Source organism: Agelaius phoeniceus, chromosome Z (genome assembly GCF_051311805.1).
Source record: "Agelaius phoeniceus isolate bAgePho1 chromosome Z, bAgePho1.hap1, whole genome shotgun sequence".
NCBI classification, from domain to species: domain Eukaryota; kingdom Metazoa; phylum Chordata; class Aves; order Passeriformes; family Icteridae; genus Agelaius; species Agelaius phoeniceus.
In genome coordinates this window covers 15,883,453-15,899,693 of record NC_135303.1, presented here as the reverse complement: position 1 = coordinate 15,899,693, position 16,241 = coordinate 15,883,453, and the positions used below count along the sequence as shown (strand labels likewise).

The 16,241-nt window shown below is 37.1% G+C and overlaps 1 protein-coding gene across 3 annotated transcripts in view; it reads right to left on the bottom strand.

The window, feature by feature from the left end:
- Positions 1–16,241, bottom strand: part of EPB41L4A (erythrocyte membrane protein band 4.1 like 4A) — a 118,938-nt gene that overhangs the window by 35,005 nt on the left and 67,692 nt on the right. For 2 of the 3 annotated variants that reach the window (XM_077171313.1, XM_054653294.2), the window contains exons 8-12: positions 15,926–16,014; positions 15,486–15,549; positions 6,057–6,148; positions 5,059–5,136; positions 2,524–2,636 (exon numbers count right to left, since the gene is read on the bottom strand). In XM_077171313.1, coding sequence (XP_077027428.1) covers positions 2,524–2,636; positions 5,059–5,136; positions 6,057–6,148; positions 15,486–15,549; positions 15,926–16,014 — 436 coding nt within the window. The remainder of the gene's footprint in view (positions 1–2,523; positions 2,637–5,058; positions 5,137–6,056; positions 6,149–15,485; positions 15,550–15,925; positions 16,015–16,241) is intronic. The other variant, XM_077171314.1, reaches the window with a different exon arrangement.

The window sequence follows — 16,241 nt, the reverse complement described above, 5'->3', positions numbered from 1 at the left end:
AGGGAAAGAAGCAGATGAGGAAAGATGCTGAACTCAGAAAAGGTGAAAGGAAGTTATTTCATCCAAGCTATTTGTGAGCTGTTATTGGATTTGGGGAGGTAAATGGAAACCCGACTTTCACCCAAAAAAATTAAATTATAAGACTTCATCTAGCTAGATTCTAATTAAAGGTGTATTTGACTGAAAAAACCTTATGATATAATACATGTTAACTGAAATAACCCTGTTTAAAATGTTGGACAAGTAATATTTAGCCTTAATATACTATATTACAAACAGAAAATGAAGAACAAAGGACTAGCCATCAATGATGACCATCTGCATAATGTCACTACGCAAAAGGAGTATTCATTTTAAGAAGAAATGTAATATAATTTTCTCAAATATTTTAGTCAGGGAAACTTTTACATAACCTGTAAAACTTATTAGAGCACCAGGTAAATTTGCAAGATTAAAAATAGTCTATAAAATGAAATCTACATTGGGATAATGTATTTAAGTAAACGATGGGTAAAATTTGCCAAATAGTCTTGATTCATTGAGTGAAATGGACTATGTTACATCTAAAAACAACTTTAGGTAAAAAGAGGCAGATTTATTTAATGCAATAGACTATCATATGTTGCCTGACACACCAAGGAGAAGCCGCATTAGCCTTCATTTTTCTTCTGAAATCCTGTTTAAATGGAGGAAGAGCATTCAATGTTTATCACTGTGAATAGCAAAGACAAAATTTTTTAAAAAAGGAGAAAATATGTTTATTCATAGGGCAAGATGGCATTTGAAAGACATAGCTCTCTTCCCTCAGCCCATATTTTGAGCTGGAAATTAAACAAATTAACTTAACATTAATATAATCTAAGTTAATACATTTGTCCCAATGATATGACTGCACATTTGGAACACATCAATTAAGCTGAATTTGAAAAGAAAACACATGGATGATAGAGATTACACAACTACATGTAAGTAAAATGGTGAAAAAGCAGACATTTTATTTTAAAGTGGGAGAAAGTGTTTAAATACATCAAAATAGCAAACACATGTTGCCCAGAGAATTCTGATTCCAATTACATCAGCAGAAGAGGGTACAGAAAAGTTTCAGTTTTTCATCATATTTCCAGCCAAAGAGACTGAAAACAAAATGAACAAACACAAACACATGCACAGCCTCGCAGCAACACAGACTGACCTTCTCTGCCTGGGCTAAGGCAAACATTATTTTAAACCAAGAGCTGAATTTTAGCTGACAAATAGCCACACAAATCTCCTGAAACAGAACCAGGGACTAATGAGGTAGGAAATACTGTTTGGCTTGAACTGCTGCTCTAAGAACAGGACACTCCAGCTGAACAAAAAGTTTAAGTCATTAGGTTCAAGGGTCATTAGCTACTTGTCCTCTCAGACATCCACTTAAAACTGCACACACAATGAAACATATCAGAATCAGAAAGCAAAGCAATTCCTCTCTTTTTACACTAAATAAAATAAAATTTTTCAAAATGTTGTAAACTGCCTCTATTTTCCAAGGCTACGCTTTTAATTATGTTACATTTCAAGAGCCACCACAGCTAAATGGCAGTGTTTTGTTTCTAAAAGTGCACCAGTTCTGTTACTAAATCAAAAGAATACATTCAGGATAACCACTGGAGGTTTCCAGAGGTATATATCTGCTCTCTTTTTAAAAATAGGTTCTCAAAATCTATAGTGGCATATTGAATGACAATAAAAGAGAGATACTATTTACATTTTAAAGCCCAGACAAGTTTTTTCTCAAACAGCAAACACACACACACACACACTTTACTCCAGGCACAAGTTTGACTCAAGTGTGTCTGCCTTCTTGTCATAGATGAAGCTAAGCAATACCCATGTAATCATATATAGACCTGGAGCTTGACATCTCTATTACTAAATTTCAGGAAGCATCCATTATCTAGGGCATGAATTCTGTGATCCTTAATCCTATCTCCTCTAACACCTGTGAAATCTTCCAGCTTGCCATGACAGCCTCCACATGCAGAACAGATTTCCAGCTCACACATCTGAAGCATGTTAAAATTTCATGGCACTAACTTCTGTTCCACTTAATATCAAAATAAAGGGATACTGTCCTTGAAATGGGAAGAGGGTGCAAAAAGTGACACCCTGGGTCAGACAGGCCGAACAATGGGCTACTAACCAAGAGACAAATGTATAAAACTCGTTTGCAAGAGACAGGTCTCTAGAGGAAAGAAACATGTTCACACTGCCTGTTTTCAAACTTCCCTTTCAACCTTTACAGTAGATCTACACACATGGGGGCTTATCCTCATTAATCCACAGCAACTCTTTTCTTTTATCTGGAAAGCTGGAGGTTTCATATCCTGTTAACCTTAGATATAAATACTGACTGAAAGCAAAACACAGAATCCATTCTGAGAGAACCTCAAGGACACTGCAGCAGTTCTGAGTCACCTCATGATGACAAAATGAACCAAAAAAAGAAGACATCTGCCCCAAGGTCAGTAAAGAAGGACCTACCTGTCTGTTGTGCTCTTTTGGGGTAAGTCTTACTGCGACTTCTTTCAATGCTCTGGTCAGGCCGCGGAAGCTGTACAGAAGGGTCTCTGGTCATTCGCAAAGATGTTTTTCCACTTCAAAACACAATAAAATCATGAGAAAACACTTGGGAAAGTTATCCAACAGGATCCTTAGACTGAAAAAAAAACATGCTGTTAACTTGTCATCCCACTTCTGGTTCTCCTGTTGAGTGGCATTAACCTGAATTTTGTTTTGAATCAGTCACTGGCAAAATCATCAACAGATTGTGCCAACCACTCCTATATATGGCATTTCCAAGTGGAGATATGCCACTAAAACAAAATGCTTTTTTTAGGAATAGCTTAAGATAGCATGACCTTTTCTAACCTAGAATATTCTAACATACGACTTTCTTAAGTAATATTATTTCTTCCTGACCTTTTTCTGCAAGTTTCCTCCCAGGAAAACATGTTTAATATTGTTTACACATATTTAATATTGTTCAGTTCCAGTCAGTCAGGGGCTACTCCTCTGGCATGTGGAATGACAACCTGAAAGACTGCAAAACAAACTGTAATAAAGGACTCTCACTAGCACAGCCCCAGATGACAACAAATTGAGTAAAAGTCTTGATTCTTGTTTACAGTAAGGTTTTCCTTCACTGCACCATTGAAGTAAATTATTAAGTTTAAATTAATTCTTTTATACTCATTTTAATATTCTTCTCAGTGTGACTAAACAGAATATTGTGGTCATAACAGAAATCTAAAATTCATATTCCTCCCCAAAACTCTGTATTTGTTCCTGGAAACTTATTACACAAGAGAAGTAATTGTCACTATTAATTCCTTAACACCTGAAGTTTGATCATTGTGAAGTAAAATGATTGTACTAGAAAGTACTAAGCAACTATACAGGAGTTACTTATGTAGATTTTCTGAATTATGTGAATAGACTCCATGAAATATTTTCACCAGTAGCCCTTCATAGATATTCAGCACTGCAGAATTTCAATGTTTTCAAAATTATAAAAGAATTGAAGGACAAAAAAAATCTCAAATCCTAATCCTGCATCACAGTACTGATGTAATTTTTTTTTGTTTATGTAGTTAGTTTATAGCATGCTCCCAAGTTAGCCAGAAAACTCATCTGCTCAACTTTTAAGGTTGGCAACCATGATAGTACTGCAAATTCCAGATGCAATTTTAACAAACATCTGGGAATAGGACTTTCCACCCCCACTAAGCACCTCCACCTCCAAAGCATCTGATCTTAAGACAAAAAAATTGCCTTCCTGAAAACTGTCTGACACACAATGAGACATCTCTAAAAGATTTAGCAAAAAAAAAAAAAGAAAGAAGAAGAAAACCAAAAACAAACAAACAAACAAAACAGAACAACATTAAAAACACAATACCACAAGACAAATGAAAATATTACGGTCCCCCCACTTACCCAGAAAAACAATGGGATTATGGCTTCTGCTCTGAGCTAATGATGTGTACAGACACATAACACTATCACTGCTTTTGATGATACAGTGGGGGACCAAAGACAAAAAGGGAAGACAACCAAAATTGTCAGTTATGACCATCATCCCAACATGGCATGCCTGATCACTTATCACCCATGACATTTATTAAAACAGGAAGATGAACTGAACTGCACCACCAAGAGCCATAGCTCAAACACAGTTAACTGCTTTATGGCATGGTTTTTTTAATTGATTGAAAAGTTCTTGCCAGTACAAAGCTTTCTCCTCCCCAGGACCAGTGCCCTGCTCCAATCTGCTGAAGTGATCCAACTGAAAAAACTCATCTGCAGTACTCTGGCAGGAATCAGTGAGCTCCTACCCATTATCCCAGATGGGGTAATGCAGGCCAGGATCCACTACAAACAAAAAAGGCAGGACAATCATTGCCCTGTTGTCCACAGCAAGGAGAATCTAGATCATGATAGAGAGTGGGATAACTCAATCTGCATTAGGAAAAAGGCAGAATGACAAAGATCTGCCTAACAAATGATTATCACCTATTACTGATGATTACTGATGATTATGATCCACTTAATTCTTGCATGATAGTGGAAACAGTGCTCCTTATCCATCCTTAATTTCAAGTTACAGCATCTTTCAAAGTTTAGAGCCTTGAACATTCATCCGATATTGTCACCTATTCAAGTCAGAGAAGATAGACACTCATTTTGGTATTCCCCAGCTGTCAGGAAAACCTCTTTAGGACATAAACATCAGGACTTATAAGGAGATAATGATTTAGAGAATTGTCAAAGCTGCTCCCACTTTGAATACAGACTATAGCAAGCCTCAACCCGTTCTGGGGATCTGAAGAAGAAACATTTGTCCCAAAATTTTCAAGCTCCCAAAAACAGTCTGTTAAAATGGCCCTGATTCATCTTTCATCTTCAGAACTCTGCTGGGTCATATTCTGGGTGGTGGTTTTCTTTCACTGGAAGGAAAGAGGAGAAAAGGAATGAAGAAGGAATGAATTGAAGTTTTAAACAATCAAACAAATTCACCTGTACCGATGTTTATAACCTATGGATCCAAACTTGCTGACTTTTCTTGACAGAGAGTTTGATTCATTCTCTGGCACCCTGCGTAGTTTGAAAAATAAAATAACAGAGTAAGTTGCAAAGATAGGTCTGAATTATAGTCTCCTTCCCAAGTCAAGAAAAAACAATACAAATTTGGGCTCAAAAAAATATTATTTTTTCTGCAAGTTCCTCTTCATCCCTACCACTGGACAGATTCTTATGGGGTTGAGAGTCTCCCAAAGACACCTGTTTGTCCCCCCTATTTTGACTACACACCTCTTTATTTCAGAGTCAAGTGTAAATTGCTGGCACCAGCAGCCTTTCACCTAATTTTGGGAGAAGGCAAATCCACCCTGACACAGTAGTGAGACTGCAGGAGGGATTCTCAATTCACTCATTTACAGCACTGCTAAAGGCAGCCCGGAGGATTCCATCCACCAATTCCCAGTTACGCACCTTAGCACATTTCTCTTGGTGTTTTTTGCGAGCACTTTGAGATGTGCAGTACTGAGAAGATTTTATACACCTCAGTAAGTAAGCAAAATGTTATGGAAATTCAATGAATTTCTATTAAAATATATATATATTTTTCTGTGCATGGTAGAAAATAGTAATGTCTGAATTCCAAAGGCCTCCCTCAAGCCAATGCTGCTACAGAAAATCTGATGATCAAATACATCCAAATCTATTTGGCAACTTAAATCCTGCCATCTTTCTGATAAAGTCTACTCTACACAACCTCAAGTACTGTTTAGAAAAGAGTGCTAAGATAAAAGAAACCACCAAATTACCAAATTTTAAAAACATTGTTTCACATCACTGTAAGAAAAGGTTTTGGCTTTTAAAAGCATTCTATAACCAAGAGCACAAATACGTTTCCAGGCAGCAAGCCTTTGTTGCACCACTCTGCAGGTACAACAAGGCTCCCACTCAGTGTAGTGGCCCTATGGAAAACACAACCTAACTTCTGCATCACTCACCTGAAAAATGTATGATGCTCTACGCAACATTTCCAGAGATGTTTGCATGTGACCTTGTTACGTGCTTCAAAAAAGAAGGAAGTTTCATTGCACTAAAGACAAAACAAAACAAATTAATGTTCTTATGGGGGATCCTGCCATTGGAGTGAATCTCATTTACTGAACACAAGAACCAGCCATTGCATGTCAGTCCATGCAAGAAAAGAAATCAGCACAAAGAAAAGCAAGTTCTGTAATTCTGTAGAATTCTTCATTTAAAATTGTTTTTCTTTTTGAAAAATAGAGAAAAGAGATTATTGAAACACTTATGTTCCTTTGTTCATACACATCTTCTTTCCTAAAAAACCCACAAGTTTTCCTAATAAAATACAAGTTGGTTTTTTTTTAAAAATTATGTTTCTGATGTTTTCTAAAATGGCAGCTCAGATGTCAATCAAAAATATTCTGGTTAACAGTATAAAAAAAGGCAAGAATAAATGAAAGAAAGAAAGGAGCTCATGATCTGTTATAAACTATTATGAAGCAATGACAGAGGAAACACACAAAACAGGCCAAGGTAAACCTGAGGGGAAAAGAATACTGAAGAAGGAAAGAAGTTTCTTTTTTAAAGAAAGCTAACTTCTGAATAATTCAAAATGCTGAGAAAAAGTTGAAAGTCTTAGAACCCAACTTAAAATCTCTTAAGGAAGACAACAACAGCCGGAACAAAAGCATATACCAAGCTTAAAAGCCAAACTCTGGAAACTGGCAGAGAAAAGAGAAGTGGGACACATACAAACTATGAAATACTTCCAACAGAAAAGGAGAAGCAACAGACACATCACAGTGCTGGTTTTCAACAAGCTAAACACTCAGATGTGTTCACAAAAAAATACCCTTCTATCTATTATTCACTTGGTGAACTCAAGCACTTGGTGTTTCAGCTGTGATTTGCACGAAGAAGGAGCAATCCCAGTGATGTCAGTGTGAGTGCTCAGCATGGCATGACACCCCCTGTAACAAAACTGAGTCTCAAACTGTTTTAGCAAGGTGTGAGTTACAAAGGAGGTGTGATTCACACCACCTTCAGCAGCTGATTTTGAACAATCTATGTCCCTGCCTTACTTACACTTCCCCAGTGCCATGCATACACAAGTAAAAAGCTCAGGCAAGTTTCTCCCTCTCCTGATTTATTGTTGTTTATTATTATCTGCAAGCACCTTACAAACTGTGAATTAATTCTCTATGTTCTGTAGAATTCAAAATTTCACCGATAACAAAAATCCAGTTATATCCCCATTAACAGCTGTCAAGCAGCCTCACAAAACCACAAATTACCTCCTCAAGTAGCTTTTCCTTCACCTTGAAACAAATAACAGCAAAAAACCAAAATTTTGCACCTGTGGTTAGAATAATAGAGATTTCATTCCCTGACCAAAAAAAAAAAAACAACCAAAAAACATTATACATGAGCTTATTTTCTCCCATGCCTTATTTTAGTTAAATGTCTGGTTGGAACAGTGCCATGGAACAGGCAAGGAATTAAAATAATTCTCTGGTCTTCCATCAAAAGCACATTTTACTCTCCATGGCAAGAGAAAATAATACAGGCAGTACAGTAAGACAATGACCACCAAGAATGTTGAAACCTAGGATTCATCTGATACTGCTGTGTAAATCATAAAATTACTTTGTAGTACATAAATATAAGCATATATATATATAAATATGCATAAAATAGAAATAGATAGGTCCAATAAATATATTCCCAAAGTTCCTCAGGTTTGATAGGGATCATCATCTCTCTGCAGGATTCACAAGTGGTTTAACTTATAGACAAAATAACTTTAATTCATGAAAAGTAAAGGCTTCCTGAAAAATCTTGAAAATAGTCAAGGAGAAAAATCAATTTATCATGGACTCTTCTAGAGTAACAACATTGCTCTTTCTTCTCTGATGGCTAGAAACAAGAGTCTATCCACTGAAAAATCATAATGCATTTTACATTGTAAAACTTGTAAAGAAAACATATAAAGTGGTGCTTTGTGTTTGCTTACTTTGCACATAGCAGAAAAATAGCTTTGGATTTCATTACTTGATTTAAATTACAATTTCTATATTAGACTGTCATCTCATATGATTTCATATAAACCCATACAACTCATCTTCAAAAGGATAATATCAAACTGCATTGTAGTATTACAAACTTGATGCAATATGATGAATCAGTTTAGCTTCTGTTAGGAAATAACTCAATGACTCACTTTTAATATGCAGGATCTTGCTCCTTCTTTGTTTACTCCTACTTTTAGGCAAAGAATCCTCTGTTGCACTTAAATGCATTTAATTACATAATCTCAAAGGAAGGTGTTTCTGGTATGTGGGAAGGGAGAGGCAAAGAGAAGACAGGTATGATTTTTTTTTTCTTTGAAGAGACTTTTTAAAATAAGGTGTTTCTGCCTTATCTTACTGTTAGACCAATTTGAATACCACTAGCATTCAACGACAGTGGGAAAAAGTTGGGGGAAAAGTTCTATTACTGTTGAGGAAAAAAGCTCTATTCATCCATTTTGTCTTCTTTAAGTTGCAATTTTAGAACTTTCCCATACACAGAACAAACAGCAGGAAAACACATTAAAATCAGTAAGTGACAGTAAGAGGGACCATATAGTTATACTGCCATTTCATAGAAAGATCTGACCAGCAAAAATTACTGATTCCATCATATGAAGGCATTATTTTCTAAGGCAGAAGAAAGTTCACCTTAGCTGGTAAGAAAAATGTTGATGATGCTGAAACATCTAAACTTAGGATTCAGCAATCAATGGCACTCGGGGAGGGCAAAAAATAGAAGGGCTGGTAGGGGGGAGGTGAGAGGAGGATAATAACCCTATAGATCCAATTTACCAAAACTTTCTGGAATTCAGATCTGGAAAATGAAACAATTGCCTAAAAGTCATAGGACAGACCAACAAGTCTTCTGATAACACACGCAGCCTTATTTATTTATTTATTTAAATTTGAAGGAAAACCATATGTCTGAAAACTATGGCCTCAAAACTGATGCTTGCTATAACTCAATAGCACAATTAAATTGTGCTATTGAGATGCAAAATTGTGCTATATAGAGAAAAAAAAAAGCCTAAAATACTCAACCCCATCAAAGGGGAAACAATTCAGAATACTTTCACCATTTCTCAGTTATCTGGGAATTATTCTGTAACTTACTGCAACCAAGTCCAGTATGACACTGCTTACAGCACAACCAGGTTTAGGACTTCCTCCATATTTGTTTTAGGACTATTTAAGGCTTGTAAGAGTAGTGATTACCCTGACAATTTATAGATGCCTATATAAAAAGTTATCAGCACTGAGAACATCAATACCTTTCTGGATTAACATTTCTCCCCCAAGAGAATGAAATTTTTTATATTGGTAAAGCAAGGATGGCCTTTTCTGTTAAGACCATGACCTTTTGTTCCCAATAAAAGACAACATTTTTAGCATTTTGAACATAGCAATTTCCTACAGGTAGTTAGTGTTAGCTGGGTGTTTTGCTTATAATTCTCATATATCTGAACCAAAAGAAACAAAGACCTATTGTAATTTTACTAATTATTTATAGGAAATTACACTTCCAAAGTCATTCAGTGCTCTTTGGTGCAACACAAGCTTCTCCTGGCTACTCATCCTGCTGTTTTCAGAGTGCCCAGTGTACTAAAGGTGAGGCACTGTAAATCATGAACTCCTTCCAGAGCAGTCCCAGCTTCTGAACTCTCTGGAGATCTCTCTCCTTTGAACCATTTTGGTGTTTGTCTGTTCTTTCAGGAAGCCCATTTTGCTGATCAAACAAGTAGAAAACCACTTATTTTTGTATGGTTATTTTCAATCCCATCTGTGACTTGCAGGAGCAAGAGAGGGGCAGGAGGATGGGACCAGAGGCTGCAAAAGGACCCTTGCAGCAATAACCAAGCTGTGGGACTGCCTTCTCCTAGCCCTGACAAGGCACACACCCTTTGTCAAAAAATGTGAGGACGAACATTACATATCCCTCTCCTTTAAGGTGCTTTGAAAACTTGTTCTGCAGTCTCCAAAACATGCTACAGCTCATACTGCTAGTACCTCACCACCATTTTTAACCAGAGGAGGAGAGACTAGCGCAGTGGATGCAGATAGCTTGTCTACACTACAGACTTATACACAGATGGACACTGAAGCCCTTCCCTGTTTTATGCTGGCTCCCCGAGCAGCCAGAAGACTGATCTGGCAGGGCCTCTAAGGCCTCCACTAGAGAGCTGGGAACTGGAACAGTGCTGCACCCTAATACCCACACCTCTCAGGTGGAAGATTAAAAGCGTATTACAAAACCCTTCAAAGGAGACAGGTCAGAGGGGTCATTGCTCTGTCTAAGCACAGAACACCTCTGGAACTAGTACAAAAGTTCAGGAGTGCTTGGCAAACAGCTTCCTGCTTGCTTTGTCTCGCCAGCCTGATTACACAGCTTTCAGGCTCAGAGATGCTTTGTGCCCACCTAGCTCAGCTCCTCAGCCGGGCAAGCTCAGCTCGACCTGGAAGAGAAGACACGCGCTTAAAATGACAGCTCTTCTCTCTGAGGGCCAGAATATCCCTTGTTCTTGGAGCTCATGGATTACTCCCAGGATAAGAGGCCATTGTCAGCAGATTTACACCCATTGCAGGGAGAACTGACCCTGCCCACAGAGCAAAAATGATTCGAGAATCACCGACGCAGAGCAGGCTTTCGCTACCTTAATTTACAAGACATTTATGGGCTCCCAACAATGCAGGCTCAGAAAATGAAGAAGAAAATTCCAAAACCACATTAGGAGCCATACCATCACACACACCACTCCTCCCAGTCACAATGAGTGCTAATGCTACACAAGGAGGGATCTTGCCCTGTTACAGGACACACTTGTACATACACATACTACGCCTGCGCATGTAACAGAATTATTAACACTGAAGCTACTGCTTCAGAACATTATTCTTTGCCAGAATAATTATTCTTAGGCACATACCTGGGTACCATCAGCTCTAAATTCCAATAGGAAGTATTCTGTCTTTATATATAGACATATGCAGACAAATCACAGCTTATGTAACAAACAATGTACTATTACTTGTTACACAAGGTCAGTCTTTAGGAAAATGATACCGAGTAGGCAATTAAAATTGAAAAAGCTGTGCCAGTTGCATGTCAACATTGAAACAAACATATCTCAGCTTTACAGCAATTACAGCAATTCAAAAACACTAAGGAAGAATTAGAAAGAAAGAAAGCTGACAGTATCACCTTAGTGTCAGTGAATTTAATTTTATGCAGGCCTTGAACCAATTGTACAGTCCTTCTATGATGGCTCAAAAAGCAATTAAGAAAAGACAGGAAAACCCCCAAGCAACCAAAACAAGCCAAAACTGTTTAATATGATATATGAATATCACTGGGCTTGTTCACCTCCACCCTTTATTATCACTCTGAGCTAAGTGGGTGCAAATGCAAATGATGCAAAAGTCATTTGCAATTCCTAAATCATAAGAAAAATCAAACAGCTATTTTTGTCTGGAAACTACACATACAATAAATTTGACTTAAGAGTGAGAGTAACATATCTTCAAATCCTGTTCAATCTTCCCAAGAAGCTGCAGGAACTATAAATCAAATTAGAAGTTCCTAGCTGGAATTTGTAACTCAAGACAGAATACAGCATTTGATAGGAAAAGAAGGGGTACAGCTGAACCACCTTATTAACATAATTATTTTTCAGACTAATGACACTTATGAGAAGCAGATTAAAAAGATAAAGCATATTTACAGTGTTTTCTGGACTATTTAAATAACAAAAAAAAAATTTGTGTTTATACAAGTTTCAGCCACACAAAATGGGGACGATTATGTACTTTGGACTTGCATCAGTGGTTGGTGCTGTTCCTAAAGAGTCATTACCAATTTCACCTTGTGAATTCATCTGAATATGGAAGACTGCAGAGGAACACACAAAAATGTGGAAATAATCTTTAACTGCACAGATTGAGAGATTGTTTTGACTCAAAAATACCCAAATTCCAAGATCTCTTGAAATAAAAATTTCAGAATTCAAAAAGGCCTTTCTCTTACAGGAAAAATTATGAAAGCCAGTGTTTTGCACATTGAATTCTTTCTGTTTTGTGAAACAGGAAAAGTAAGAACAGAAGTTTTGCATAAACCCTGCTAAGGAGTGAAATCATTCACATGCATGTTCAGACACAGAGCAACTGAAGTAAAAGGCTCAGTTACACCAAACAGCACCAGAGTGCAGGGTACAGCACAAAAGTACTTGGTACCTACAGGCAAAAAAACTCTTCATCTCTCACTCCTGCCTATTATCGCATTTACATTCCCAGCCTACACAGTCTATCACAGCATGTTTTTCTCTGTTTCCTTTCATGTCCCTAGTTGACAGAGAAATCTAGGAAGCAGGCTGTGCTCCTCACATGGGGAATCACAGGAGGTATGCTGGGCACCCCTTACACTACTCACTTCCACACAGAGCATCCATTGTGACCAAGCTCTGTTTTGCTGGTGGAGAGGGGAGGGCTTTGGCAGCCACCTGTGTTACTGAATTGTTTCCAGTAAGGTTGCTCCACAGACATGCTGCCAGGAACTGTGCACAGGCACAGTAGATGAATTTCTCAGTTTTCTAAGAAATAAACTTCTTTAATCTTCAAAAATTCTTGGCCATTTTATGTCATGTTTAGGGAATGTGAACATGTGAAGCCTTTGCAGGGGAAGGGTTCCTCATTTCATGCTGATGCTTAGAGGTGCCAGGGAGGACCTAACGCCTTTATAGCTCAGAATTCACAGCATGGATTCACACAGGGGGACAATTAAACACTGATTATTAACACCACTGAAAAAGAGCTTCAGTCTCACATGTCCATGGATGGCCAAATATGAAAGGCAATATTTTGTTTATGAGGGGGCAACAGCAATGACCTAAGGGAGAAAATATATAATACAAGCAAAGTAGTGAAAGATAGAACCAAAGTACTGATGGTCATGCTTGTAAACAACGGCAACAGGTGTGCAGGAAAAAAAATATGAGGCAGCTAAATATATGGGAATTATTCTCATGGAAGAGATATGAAGAAGTGCAAGAGGTTACACTACAAAACAGAAAAGGCAAAGCAGCTTACTTTATTGTAGGACACTAAGCAATAGCATGTTCTGCTCAGTAAGCATCAAGTTTATTAAAAGTGAAGCAATGTAAACAAGAAAATGAACAGCCATAGGTTTGGCTCACACAGACAACAGCGAGGTTTAGGTAGTCTGAAGGCATGGACTTGTACACTTAGACTGTCATCTGTCAAGAAGATAAGATGTCCATTTCCACCCACCTAGTCAGAAATACACAGATTCTTCTGGCATGGTTGCAAAAATGTCACACCAATCTCAGCAAGCAACAACAAAGAAGTTACCACAAGTAACTCTATCCAGGGGAAGAGCTTTGCTGGTACTAAAGGCACTCACAGTTTCCTCTTTATGTGCAGTGAAAGGTGACAGTCAGTGTGAATAAGGGGAGCTGGTGTGTGTGGAAACACGGATAAAACCCACTCTGCAGAGAGTTTTTACAACATATGGAAAAGAAAAACACTCAGTTCACCCAGAAATAATCTGCTCTGTTACATGGTGTTAGCTCCTTCACTTTATGACATATAGTTCAACTTAAAGACATTGGAAAACCCCCATTATTTTTATTCCTCCTTAATCTCTTGTGGAGCTCTCTACAACTAACTGGAACAGACATTCCAGACTTAGTATACCACATCTGATACAAGGAAAGTATTAATTCCCTGGGCTGTAAAATTATATTACAGGAGGCAGGATGGATATTTACTCTCCTGTAATATACTCATGTGTCATGTGGGAGGACAAAGTGATAGCATTTATTAAAAAAAAACACAAGAGGAATAAAATAAATTAGTGAAACAGATTTTTTGGAGTATTGGAACATACATGAATACACTGATGAGCTTTTCCTCCTCTGTGTAGAACAGCATAAATTGTTATGACAACTTTAATCCAGAGACTGAGGTTGCTGTCTGCTTATTCCAATATATAATTTTGTTCAAAGTACCCCCAGACTGGTAAAAAAGGGAAAAAGAAGATTTCTCTATGCCATTTTGGCCTTTCCTGCTCTTGTTAGGATATGAAGTGCTGTAGAAATACTTCAGATTAGTATTAGTTGCAAAGGCAAATTTAGTGAAGGCACACACCCCTGTACTTACTGTTCTACCCAACAATTCCTAGAAATACCTGTCAAGGCTTGAAACTACCAAGTTCTGTCAAAATGTTTGCCTTATGATCACAATAGTAAGAGTTCACCAGCTGTCAATATTCACAGCCTCAACTTTTCCAAAACCTTCCAGGTTTTTCTACTTAGCATGTTAAGCCTTTGCAATTCCATATGGTTAAAAGAAAACTGTGGAAATGTGGCATCAAAGAGAAGCTACAACTTCATTCACTTCCAAGCAATTCACTCCAAGTCAAACTCAGACTTGTTTGTACATGAACTATCACTCACCCTTTACATGAAACATGGTGAAAAGTTTTCCCAACCTTCCGCCAGCCTTTAAATAACTCTCCTATTTCAACAAACACACCTTCAGAAATAAAATTCCCATAGATTACCACACCAAATATAAACAAGCCACTTGGGAGTAACAAAAGAGAGATTTGCCAAGACATCTGCAGAGACACCAGAAATGCTGTCCACAACAGGAGCAAGACAAATGTCCTCATGGAAAAACCATGGATGAGACTGACAACCATTACAAGGATGAACAAAAATACATAGATAAACAGTAAAGGGGATTTTTGCCAGCAGGTTAATATAATTTAAAAGTATTAACTATCAGTCCTTATGAAACTATAAACTTTCATGTCTAACTAAATTTTTAACTAAACCAGACAGCAAAAATCACAAACTGATTGCAACTATGTTTTTTATTGCATGTCATTATCTTTTCCTACATTCTCAACAGTCTCCTCCTCTCCCTATTTCCCTATTCCACATGCTTTGTAGGAGATTTTTTTTTTTTTTTTTTTTTTTTTTTTTTTTTTTTTTTACTTACTGCATCTTAAAACCTCCTCTCTAAAACCTCCTCTCTTCCTATCAACCTGCTGTCCTTGCCCCACTGGAACCAACATTGCTTTCTCTCAAATGGTCTAAGTGCAAAGTGATGATAAACTCTGACAAATGGGTTTCAAGCTATACAAGATGGCTCCCTGTTTTGTGCCTGACAGCTTTGTGAGGTTCCCTTCACCTACATTTGGTTTCATACAGTAAATTTCAATAAAACCAATTAGACTTCGACAGACACACTAAATTTCCACCTTCATTAGACCTAAAATTATTTTTTTGATCTTTTCGAGCCTAAATGAAAACTTACATCTTTTCCCAGGACTCGAAGTTCAAACTGTGTTTCCTTGAAGTGAACTTTCGTAATTCTAGGCCTGTAATATTGAGAAAAAAAGACAGACCAAACTTCATGACCTTTTAATTTCATATGTAGTAAGATATAAAGTTGTATACATTTGTATACAAACACAAAAAAAAATTCACAGGTAGATTTATTTTTCAGGTATGCCCTAGATGTCAGCAGACAATTAGTGATATGTAAACATTTCAGCATGAGTATGGTAAAGATGATCTATCACCTGGAGTATCAAAGAATTAAAAATCTGCATCATCCAAAGAAATATTAATAATTCTATGTATAATTTTTTGATATTGCTATGATTAAACTTTTAAATAGATACTACAAATTGTAGACATCCATACAACATTGTTATTGTTTTAGTGCAGACTGCAAAATTGAATAGTACATACCAGAAATACTTTCCTACTTGTTTTTTATTCTTGTAGACAACAACTCCTATGGGTGTTAATCCTAAAAAGTATTCAGATTTGTTTTCACCCTAGAAAATAAAAATCTATGTCATTCATACAGTTACAAGCAGAATCACAGTATCAGTGAGATCCAGTGAGACATTCATCCTGGTGACTTGATTATACTGTTTCACTCTGTACAACTAGAAAAATAGTACTTGATCTAGTTATGAAAGCTTCTATATGAAAATTTGTAGATCTGGAGGAAAAGAGGCAAGAAAGAATGGCAGTGAGAGGAAATAAGGGAATTTCACAC